Source organism: Cyprinodon variegatus, unplaced genomic scaffold (genome assembly GCF_000732505.1).
Source record: "Cyprinodon variegatus isolate N-32 unplaced genomic scaffold, C_variegatus-1.0 Scaffold1205, whole genome shotgun sequence".
Classification (NCBI taxonomy): domain Eukaryota; kingdom Metazoa; phylum Chordata; class Actinopteri; order Cyprinodontiformes; family Cyprinodontidae; genus Cyprinodon; species Cyprinodon variegatus.
Genome location: NW_015151658.1, coordinates 13,962 through 26,041, shown reverse-complemented (window position 1 = coordinate 26,041; position 12,080 = coordinate 13,962). Strand labels below are relative to the sequence as shown.

The 12,080-nt window shown below is 37.1% G+C and overlaps 1 protein-coding gene across 1 annotated transcript in view; it reads right to left on the bottom strand.

The window, feature by feature from the left end:
* The window catches only part of LOC107102117 (endothelial cell-selective adhesion molecule-like), a 93,073-nt gene extending 81,847 nt beyond the window's left edge, over positions 1-11,226 (bottom strand). Inside the window, exon 1 of the mRNA XM_015401293.1 lies at positions 10,930-11,226. Within this exon, the coding sequence (XP_015256779.1) occupies positions 10,930-10,984 (55 nt within the window). The 5' untranslated portion in view covers positions 10,985-11,226. The remainder of the gene's footprint in view (positions 1-10,929) is intronic.
* Positions 11,227-12,080: the final 854 nt, after the last annotated feature.

Genomic DNA, 12,080 nt, shown 5'->3' with positions numbered 1-12,080 from the left:
TCCACAAAGTTTGGATAATATGATTCCCAATGTAGGGTGGGATTTAGGTCCATCAGTCTTCTGTACAAATCAGTTTTTAGCTTATTGTTTTCCTTTATTATCATAATGTCCGTAAAGTTTCCAAAATGAACATGAGATGATTACTGAGTGACTTCTTAGCAGTAAGAGGTTGAGCGAATAATAGAACATTTGACAATAAAGCTCTTACAGTGAAATTAATAGAACTGGGTGATATAGACCAAAAGGTTTATATTTTCAGAATGGACGGCTATATATGATATTAATTTCAACAAGTTTGAAATAAGTAAACATAAAAAATGGCTTTAAAATAACCAGCTGAAAAACATGAAAGTATAATTATAACACAAGACAAAAATGTGATCTTCATATATTAATTTTCGGTGTTAGCCAAGTGTTAAGAAATTAAGCAAAAGATAGCACAACTCAGTTAAACACCAGATCTTTGTAACACAACAGCTTTTGTCTAAACATTTCAGTACAAAATAAATTTTTATTAATAGCAATTTCCATATGTGCATTTATAGTAAAAACAAAATAAAATAGTTTAATGTTTATTTTATCTTGTTGTCATTCAGACTTTAAACTTACCAAGATAAAACCTAGCACTAGATTCAGGTAACCCCCTAAAGTTTAGGATAACCTAGTAACAGTTTGAAAGCAGTTGAATTTTACAGTCTGGATTATGTGCAAAGTTAAAATGTTTTGACTGACATTATGAAATGTCAATTCAGCCGATTACATCAATTCTATGTGTCAGTAAGAAACTTAAACCCAAGACTAGAAAAATTACATGCGAGGATCCTCAAGGCTCCATTCTGAGGCCCCTCCTATTAAACATCTACATGATCCCTTTGGCTCGGTTTATAGCAAACAACAACAGTTACCATGACTATGCAGAGGACATGTGGCTTTATGTGTCACCAGGTGACTATAAACCCATCGGAGTGTTGGATTAATGCTTAGAACTGATTAATAAGCAGATGTGCCATAATTTTCTCCAATTGATTTCTCCATCTGATCTTGTAAAATATGCACTGTTTTTCTTTTACGCTATACTGTTAAAATTATTTGTTCATTGCTGAGCGTTAGTTTTAAGTGCTAAGAATCAATTTCAGCATTGGTGACAGGTGTGGATGAATCTAAAAATAATTTTCATAAGCAAAGCTTTAGTTCAGTGAACATTGCTGCCGTGTTGCAATCCTCGCTAAATCTTCATGTCCTTTCAGATGTTAATGAACATTCATTATATGTAATATGAGGTTGCAGACATATTTAGATTGAACGTTTCCTGTGATGTTAAGTAAAAGCTTAGTGTTAGCTGGGAAATATGTTCTATAATGGCATTAGGAGAACAACAAATAACGATGGTAGTACAAACCCAAAAAATATAAAATCAAATAGCTAATATTTACAAAATGGAAATGCTTCAACAACAACCCATGCAAATAGGGCAAATGAAAGTGCTCTTAAAACTTTATGAAATGAAAATGCCTAACAGTCCAGAACAATGAGTATTGTATCATTGGGTCGAGTGGTTTGCTTACACACAATTAAGGAGTCTGTAGCTTTGCTGTCCCGCATGTATGTACACATGGCCTTTAGCTTTGAACTCAGAAATACGTGCCACGGTGTGGAAATTGAGAATGGAGGCAGTTCTATCTTCCCTGTGGTGGTAGATGTTCTGCAGAATTGGCAGAATCTGCAGTACTGAAAGAGTTAACAGTGTTTAGAGAGATAAGGAGTTAAAATCCAAGACAATCAAAACAATACTGACTTTATTTTTGCAGCTCATACAATCCTGTTTATAGGAAGACAGCACACCACCACCGTCCTCAGAACTCTGCCTGAGCTTTCAAACTGCAATCTCACCACGCCAGTGGAGAGGAAGCACCATCTCCTCCTAGAATTGGTGTTTGGTGGGTATAAAAAGCAATTTAGTGAGAAGGGATTTCATGATAGAAATCATTTACGCCTTGTAAGCTCCAAAATTGACATCATTGTGTTCAGTAAAGCGTAGGAGACTCTAGGATGCATGCAGATGCAAGTTCAGCGCAGAAAACTACACAACAATGTTGAAAAGGATTATTTTCCAAATATATATATTATATGTATATATAAATGTTTAAAAAATCTAGACCCTTTATTCTGCTAATAACTTAATTTACAAAGACATGAATATCACTTCTCATGTCAATGTCAAAAATGTCAAAGAACTGTTTTTTTCCATGGGAGCAAAGAGCTTTTGGGGTGAAATTCTTATTCCTGTCCTCTGGTAGCTGCTGAGGCCTGCCAAAGCCTTGCACTGATAATTTTCATGCAGCAGCCTAAAGGGAACACTGTTTGTTTAACGTCTGGACCATGACCGCCTAATTTCTTGTTTAGCTCATCATAATCAGAATTACCCTAAGCTCTGAGAGTTACTCACTGAAAGGCAATACAGCTGGCTAGCAAACATTGGATTATGCTAAAACCAAAGGGCTCTGGACTTATCATGAATCGTATTCATGAGAGCACAATCACCTCAAAACTAGACAATACTCTAACAGCAGGGCCAAACTAGACATTTTTCACCTAGTTAATGACCTGAAGCCTCTCTGTGCACTAAATGGAAACACAAACAATCCTTAACGGGAGTTCAAATGTTATTTTGTAATTATCTGTGGTTCTTCTAATGCAAAGCTAAAAAGTTGCTCTCTTTCATCCAAGTGTGCTAAGTTGTCTTTCGGCATTTAGACCATTTTCAGGCAAGGACGTCTCAGACAGGCTGAGTATTGAAAAAAAACAAAAACTTAAATTAATACCATTTGATTACCAGAACAGTCTGAAAATGGAGTCACTCTCCAGTGAGCTGCAAGCCGACTTTTTTCAATTCATTCCCCTTAGCATGAGTCAAGTCAGATGTAAAAGCACACCATTGCAATTTCAAATACACACCACTGTCACCATTAATAGACACTGATTCCTACTTATAATGCATCAACTTTGCTGAAGGAAATAAACTGTTTTGGATTGTTAAACACACCAAAAGCAATTCCAGACCTTCTCACTTTAGAACCATGAATCAGCAGACAATAACTGACAGAAGTCATAAATCCCAGCTATATTGGGTGTTGTAACTGCAACCATCAATAGTAAAAACTCCTTTTTTGAAACAGTACAACTGGTATCACAGTAAAAACCAAAATCCAGATAATGATACAAGAATTTTCCTAGGCTAAACTAAATACCGTGCAATCACTGGGGAACTCAGGGACAGGGTAAACTTCAGGGTAAGAAAAAATTGTTTTTACATCTTGATCTACAGTATTTTTCAAAATAATATTTAAAAATTTTTACGTTGTAACCAAAAGTCCTGAAGTCATAATTGAAGTGAAACGTGATTCTACAAAGCATAGATTCAGGGATGGTTGACTACCGTGTCTATTGGACTATAAGCAGCTAATTTTTCCCACGCTTAAAACCATGCGGCTTATATGAAGCATAGATTTTCCGTGGATTTTTTTTATCACTGTCACAGCTTGGAAGTCAAAGCCAGAAATCAAAGAAGAAGGAACTACATTTCATTTAGCACAAGCATGTACCAGCAGCAGGCCCAACAGGGAACAAATGTAAAAAAAAAAAAAAAAATCACACATTTCGACATAAATTTGCCACATTAAAGCTGTTGAAGCAATGAAGAGACTCTGCGTAACTCCTCCAGAGCTGAAATAAAGATTTAACTAAGCCTCATCTTTAGAAGGTTTTACTGCCGCAAACCAAACAAGTTAACAGGAGCTAGCATTCTTCTTTGTCCCTACTCTAGTGGTGATATGTAGAGCTCCCCCTACAGGTCAAGTAAGAGATAGTTCAGTAGATATCAGCAGCCCACTGTATAGCTAGGGATGGGAATCAAAAACCAGTTCCTGTTCAGAACCGGTTCCCTGTAATCCAACTCCATGGCACCGTTGGCTTAACGATTTTCGTAACGGTTCCAGGCAGCACCAGAGGCTAGCACTGGGCAGCACGACTTACGTCACGTTTTTTATCCAAGTTACGCACATGGCATTCAGTAAGCAAGTACGACGTGACCAGGCGTAAGTCTAGAAAAGCAAAACAAAAAAAAATGGCGTCCCATCGGGTAAAGCGATAGAAAGTTTGGCTTTATTTTAAGGAAGAGAAAGATGGCTACAAGGCGCTTTGCAATCATTGCAAAGATGGAATTACATCGACGGGAGGAAATACATCAAACATCCAAAAACACCTGCACACACAACACGGCATACATTTTAACAAATGCCGTGTTCTTGATGCCTTCCGGACAGAAGCTAAAGTTACGACCAGCATGGAAGGCAACTCTGGTGGTAAGTAGCTTGTTTTATATCACTGGCTGTGCTTAATGTGGTTCCTAGTAAATCAATGCCATTTCTGGAAATAAACCAGCTTCCTGCCTCTCTTTGGGGTTATTAAACATGCTACGAAGTTACTCCGCAGTTCAGGACTGAGAGAAAGGTGACACTCGTTTATTCAAATCAGGGGGAGATGAGTTTATTTCCCGAAATTGTACAGTAAGGCTTTTTCATTAAACGGATGCCTTCTCCATTAGATTTAGATGACTTTGAAGAGACGGGTAGCCTGGCTGGCTCAGAGGCTGGCAGCTCCTAAACACTGCCTTCTGTTTTCGCCAAGGTAGGCAGAAATAGACTGTACCAGGTGAAGGTAGACGGATGTCACCGTGCACCTACCAAATTAATTGTTTCACAGAACCGATAAGGGAATCGATAAGGAATCAAATCGTTTCACAGAATCGATAAGGGAATCAGAATCATGAAAATCTTATAAATTCCCAAACCTACCTATAGCCCGTGCGACATATATATGCTTTTCCAGTTAAAAAAACTTTGTGGGAGCGGCTTACATTGAGGTATGCTATATATTCCGTAAAATATGGTATATATGCATACCACACTTTACAAACCATAGATCTTTTTCATGCCACTTGACTGTTAGGTGCTAATTTGAGTTAGTCTATAACATCAAATAAAAATTTCATTGCTATTTTGGTTACAGCATGGTGACATATGAAAAAGATCCAAGAAATATAAAATATTTTGTAGGATCCTGTGATAAAATGACCTTAAATGGTTTTAAAGGTTCCTTTTTTTTTAGTGTGCCTTGCTACTGCTCTTTGACTCATTAATCAGAATGAACCAAACAAATCCTGACATAAAAAAAACCCAACTATATTTCTGGTCTAAGAGGGAGCTAACATCTGTTAGGAAACTGTGCAGCTGCAAAGTTGACAGGAACAAGACTGTCCAAGTCAGAGGAGCTTTTAAGAGCAGAAGATGATGCAGACAGCTTGAAAAAAATGAAGTAAGTGAAGACAGCACCTGCAATTTTCTGGTCATTTTATAAGATTAGGTTTATTTTTCAAACTCATTGCTATTCATGCAGAGAAACCACAGTAGTCATGAGCCAATGCTTAATACAGGATTTATAACCAATACCATTAAGTGAGCCTCCTTAAATTGACAGCTGGGACTTCACATTCAGACATTTTTAATGACTTCTTGCTCCTATGGGTCCACACTGCAGATTTTATGTTTTTTTTTTCCCTCACAGGGGACATTAACCCTCAAAAGAAAGCACAAAGCCAAACAATGTTGGACTTCTTTGAAATTCATTCGAGCATTCAACCATGCAACAACATTATGCCCTCTTAAAATGAAGCACTCTGCTGTGAGTTTAAAAGGGAACCTTTGGTAAAACACACACAGAAACAAGCAGGCTTTGCCACAGTGGAATTCACAGCAATAAAAATTACATAGACCTTATTGGATGAATTGTCAACAAGCTCCTATCCCTCTATTTGACTTTAGACATGTTCCTAGAAGAAGGAGGCAAATATTTTGGGACAGGAAAGCGACTAATAACAGTCAGTTAGGGTTCATACTAACTCATTTGTTAAAAGTTATTTCTTAGCTTAGTCTGTGAAGTTATAAACTGATTCAAATGCAATAAAGGCTTTATAGAATATGATTGGCTCCGTTTTTTGATTTATTGTTTATTTTAAAGTGTTTATTCATCGTAAAAGCAATAAGATCAGGCTTCAAAACCCACAATCCATGTGGTAATATCATCTCATGTATTTCAGGAAAATATTGCCAATATACACGGAAGTAGAACATAAGGACAGTGGCAATGCGGAACGGAGGGTTTGATAGTTATTTTTTTGTTTTGTTTTGTTCCAATATAAAATATTGCCTGAAGATGGATTTCTCCAAAGTAATGTGTTTCTCTGAAGATAAATCTAGTTCATTTGAAGACATACAGTGATGATTAGTATTAATTTGAAGAACAAAATTTAAATAGTGAACAATTTACTGTATATAACAATAAAATATGTTTCAGTGTTTCTTAAGGTAAAAAAGAGAAGAATTTGGCTTATCATTGGATTACCAATGAGAATTGCCACTTCTGATGTCCGCTCACCTTTTAGGGTAGCCTACATCTAACAGTCAATCACACCACCCATAGACCTGCAGTACAGTATATATCAAAAATGAGTACCCAAACCTAGGTCAGCAACTCATCAGGGCCATACTTATCCTCACTCACTGAATAATTAAATAATAATGATGCAAATAAGGTATTGACAGATAAATATTATTCAATACAGATGTCGATGATTTAGACATCACTCTAGCCGAACCCCAAAACAACAACAACTGTTACACAAGCATCAATTTAAACAAAAAGTATTTATTTATTCATCTACTAACCAAAAAAACAAAACACTAACAATGAATAGGAAATGGAAGGAGCGGCAATGCATGCACTTCATGTGGTCTTATGCTATAGCTGCTTAATGGACCAACGAATGAGTAAACACATGCTTGTCTTGGCCAATACTGATACAAGAAAAGAAATATGGACAGGCCAATGTATTGGTCTATCAATAATAAAAACCCATTTCTCTAAAGGTCCAACAAATATAATATTGTTGGAAACAAATGGGTACATAGGGAGGTTTTATATACGATTTCATTTTTGGTGACATTCAAAACCTAAATCAATTACTTTTCTATCACTTTATGGAAAAAAAAAAATCTTCAACCAACCTAAAAACATATTTTTCATATAGAGCGAGGCCATTCCATTCCAAGCTCATATAAAAATATGTAAGCAACTAAAAAAACACAACACAATCGCAACGAAATAATAAAGACTAAATTAAATACAAAAAAAAACAATGTCAGGGGAGAAATTTTGTTGTCTGTACAGCAACTTCACTTATTTTCCAACTAATTTTAGTCAGTTATTAGTAAGGCTGGGTAATGAATTGTATTTGCAATAGAATTACAATTTAACAAAAGACAATTTTTAAATCGCATAGGCACTCAACTTTGATCACACTACAGTTAACAAGACTATTGGGTTGTCGCAGCAGTCCGTGCACGCAGTGCGTGAGCCCATAAAAGCACTGTACTCTTTTATCGTTGACGCGTATGTTGGTGCAGTACTCGCACGATTAAAGAATGGTCTGTGTTTCTACGGCTACTACACAGAAATATACTGTGGAATAAAACTGGAGGTTTACCTTCTGCACACAGAGAGACGTGGCAATGTGGAAACAAGCCTGCCGTGAAGCCCTTATAGACATTTAAATTTTTTTTAAATAACATAAAAATACAATGTTGTTTTATAAAATGACAGCTAAAACCAAAATCCTTGTTTGTACCACAAGCTTGGGCAATAAACTCCCATCTGTATGCTGTCACTGAATAAACAGTAACAACACTGTTCCACTTAAACATTCTGCAATATTTAATGTCAGTACAGGCAAACTTGTTCATGGAGGACGACTTTATATGCTCCCATTCGGAATGAGGCTGGCCCGCACACTCTGCACCAAAATTCATAGGTGCGCAACCTGGCGCCGAGGCACGGTCCGCGCTAAGGGGCAGGGACTGCATGATTGCGTCAGTTTCAAGCTTGTACCCTTGCGTCTTGTTTGACGGGCGGTTCGGTTAAAGCATTGTGCTCGGGTCTCTGAGGTTCTGAGTTTAAGCCCCACACCTACAGACTGCCACTCTGGGTCCCTGAGCAAGACCCTTAACCCCACACTAATCCTGGGGTGCCGCACAATGCCATCCCACTGCTCCCTAAGGGGATGGGTTAAATGCAGAGATTTCACTTTGTTGCAATGTACTTGTGACATTGTAATGATAATAATAAAAAAAGGGCAGGTTAAAACATGCCATGCTGAGAGAGCTACCCACTTAGGCCAGTAATTGAAAGAAAACTGTAAAAACATACATTGATACCTTTGTCGTCCGTCAATATGCCCAATCCAGAACTCCACAAGTGGAAAAGTTTTAGTTTAAATTGGCTTAATTCTGTAAAAAATCTTCATAGCAAAATCTTTTGCTATTCGATTATTAATAAATTAATTGAAGAAATAATCGACAGATTAATCGATTAGCAAAATAATTGCTAATTGCAGCCCTACAGTACTTTGGACACTGATTTTTCTCACTCCAGCCCTTTAGGTGGCGGTAATCCACTTTAATAGGGTTTGTTGCCACAAGGAAGGAAAGAGACTTGCAGCTAGAAAACAGATCAAGTCATGCAAGCCAGAAGCTCACAACAGTAAACTCCTGTGACAATAGAATGTGGACAGGCAAGCTTTCAAGGTCATGAAAACAATCAGACCCTGGAGTGAAACATCTACATGCATATGGTCAAATAAATAAAAATTAATATAAAATTACAATATGGGTTGGATAACAACCCCAATTAATCGTCACAATGGAAGGGCTTAAATGGTATATGCAGCTCTGGAGAAAAGTCCAAATGCTCAGCAGCCAGAAAGGAATAGGAAGCTAAAGCAGAATGGTTCAGATCACTGCGCTTATTTAAGGTGATGCAAGCAGAAATTCAACAAGAATGAACTAAAATCCCGGGCCAGTTAAGGCTGTAGCAAAGCGGATAAGCTTGATGAAAACGTAAATACAAAATATGAGGCAGAAATCATTAGAGATTTGGATTTACAATATAGTACAAGTTTAAGATCTAAGCAGTGCATCAACTGTTGCATTGCATGTTCAGATGGCTAAATGAATCATACCTATAGATTAGTGGCACACTTTGTGTAAGACAATAAATATTCCTGTGGTGGCTGGCCACTAGAGGCCGTTAGGGTGCCACCCCACCAGCTGAATTACCTTGATTAAGACATTAAAAAATATTAAAACTAATTATAAAATTAAAATACTTCGAAATATGCTAATATATTTTTTAGATGTGCGAGATAATATTTAATCTTTAATGAGGAGTAAAGCGTCACTTCATTTTTTGTCGGATTGGTGACGTATTTACGCCCTAGGGCGCAAAAATGTTTGCCTATTGACTCTTGTTAAAAGTTGCACATGTGCAGTAGCACCTCTACAATACAAAGGTATAGCAGAGTTCAGGGCGCAGCTCTGGTGCCCCCTGAGCGGACAGGAACGGTCGACACAGTTGTATTGTGTGGGATTGACAGGTCAAGCTGCAGAAGTGACATCCCCTATAAAAAAAACTTACCAAGAGAAGCTGGAGTGGAAATTGTTTGGACCTGATTAGCTGAAAATCAAAATTAATCAGCATTCAAAAGACAGATGGAAACATAAACTTTATAATAACACTTTATAGGATAACACTTTATTCTGTTGCTTTGACTGCCTGCCTCCTTTTTCAAACGTCAGGATGTGACCCAGCATGGATAAAGACAGGTAGGACTGATTTAAAGCACATTTTAGAAAAAGCAAAGAAGAATGAAAGAAGATGTAAAAATTCTTAATGAAATGTAGGATTTAAAAAGAAAAAAGTAAGATATAATTTTTTTAGGAGTATTTATAGCTTAAAACAGGAGAGGTACATTTGCTGAAGGAATTGAACAGTAATGGCACAGGGTGTCCTGAAGGAGAAACCTCCAGATGCCACATGGAGGTAAAAGGAGACCAAAGTTATGCAACAAGAACAAAAGAGTGTTAATCTCATAAGACAATCACTTACATTGTCACTGCTTGGTTCAGCTTCTGCAGTATCCAATCTGAATGACTTCAGGTGCAAATTCAACATCAATGCGTTAAAATGCAGAGCCCACTGCAGTTTTTACTAATGCTGGCTCTGATGATATCATCAAATGCAAAGAAAGCTATTTTTTTCACTCCTCCAGAGTGCTATTTTAAAAAAATAGTTTTGCAAATCTTGCATTTAAGTAAACTTATGGGGAGGAAAAACAACTCATTTGAACAAACAAAGTAGTGTGCCTGAGTGTGGCACTGCTGCCTAAGAATAGAGAAACAGCAAAAACCACTAAATCACTGAACAGTAAAGTTTAGTAGAAGCAAAAAGATTTTCAGGGAGAGAAATAAAAACTAGACAACATGTGCACATGTTACTACTAAATCCAAGAATAAATCAAAGCCAACAAGAATAATAAAGCTACCTTTTGCTTTATTTTTATCTTTTATTTAGACCAAAAAAGATCAGATGAACATGAGGTATTAACAAAAAGTATGACTGGCTCTTGAAAGGATGATCTGTCATAATGCAACTTTTTTTCCCCTCCTAAATCTGATTTGAACTCTTTAATTTGTGTCATATTACCAAAGATTGATTTAAAAAATAAAGCATTTTCCTCCCAGCTAAATTTAAATTCCATAATGAAGTAGTTGTTGGTATCTTTAATCCCACCAACATCTGCATCTAGACGCTCTAGCTGTGAGCAGCTCACAGCTGACTTTTAACAAACTTCCCTCATTCACATTTAAACATTAAAAACATATTTGAAGAAGGAAATAAGTATTTAAAGTAAGTAAACAATTGTGTCTATGTCACTTTCATATCCTCCTGGAAAGTCAGGTGAGTCAGGTGAATGCCTACCTGGAAAGATCCATATCACCATCAGCATGGCTCGAAGTCCTCTCTTTATCTCCATGGTGCAACATCCACCAGCTGCTGCGCTCAACTGTCGCTTATTGCTGCCTTCAGGTGACAATTAACTGCCCACTGAGGAAACCAGCAGGGCGAGAAAAGCTCCGACTCCTTCTGCCATCCCGCCTGCAGACGGCAGCTGGCATGGCAGGGCGCTTTGACTGCAAGCTGGGCAGTGTTTCAGGGTGTCTTCCTCTCCTGCTGCAGGTTCGGAGCATCAGAGGTTCAATGTCTCTGGAGTGAGCGTGGCTCCTTCCTGTCCTGCTCCAACTGCAAACTGTGCAAGCCTTCTCACTCCACCTGAGCTGCTCAGTGTCGCCCCCTGTCAGTGGAAAAGTCTCATTGTGCCTATTGGTCCTAAAACTCAGTCTTCTCTGTTTACTTTTCACTTGTGACTCAATTTGTATCTTTGATTTAATTTCTTGTTTGCTAATATTCAAAGCTACGGAATTAGATTAAGGCCATTGAAAAAATAAAAAGAAGTTAACTGTTTTTTTTTTATTTTATTTCAGTTTAATATGGGAAAAAGTCAGAATTCTGAGATTAAAGTCAGAATTCTGAGGAAAAAAAGTTAGAATTCTGAGATTAAAGTAAGAATTCTGACTTTTTTCCCATATTAAACTGAAATAAAGTTTTAAAACCAGTTTTTTATTTTTTCAGTGTCCCTAATCCTCTTCCATACAAAGCAGTGTTAAAAGTATAAAATCATATTTTAAAAAACTACACCTGAAACCTAAAAAGAGCAAATAACCACAAAATTGTACTTTTAACTGCTAAGGATCAGGGGCGAAGCTAGATGGGGGGGCCATGGCCACCCTTAGCCAATTATTGGCCACCTCGACCATTTATTTCCCTCTAATACAGATGGTGGCAGCAGTAATACTCTCAAGTGGAATATTCATTTTAATTTTTCATATATTACTATTTTTTCATGTATTCATAATTTATTGAGAACAAAAACACTGTGGTTAATTATGCACATCAATATACTAACAGTAAAGATGATTAGTACAGAATTCATGCTCTTTTAAGAACTAGAATAACTATACTGTGTTATTTTGGCCATCTTATGCCACTATTTGTTAGCAAAGGCGGTAGGA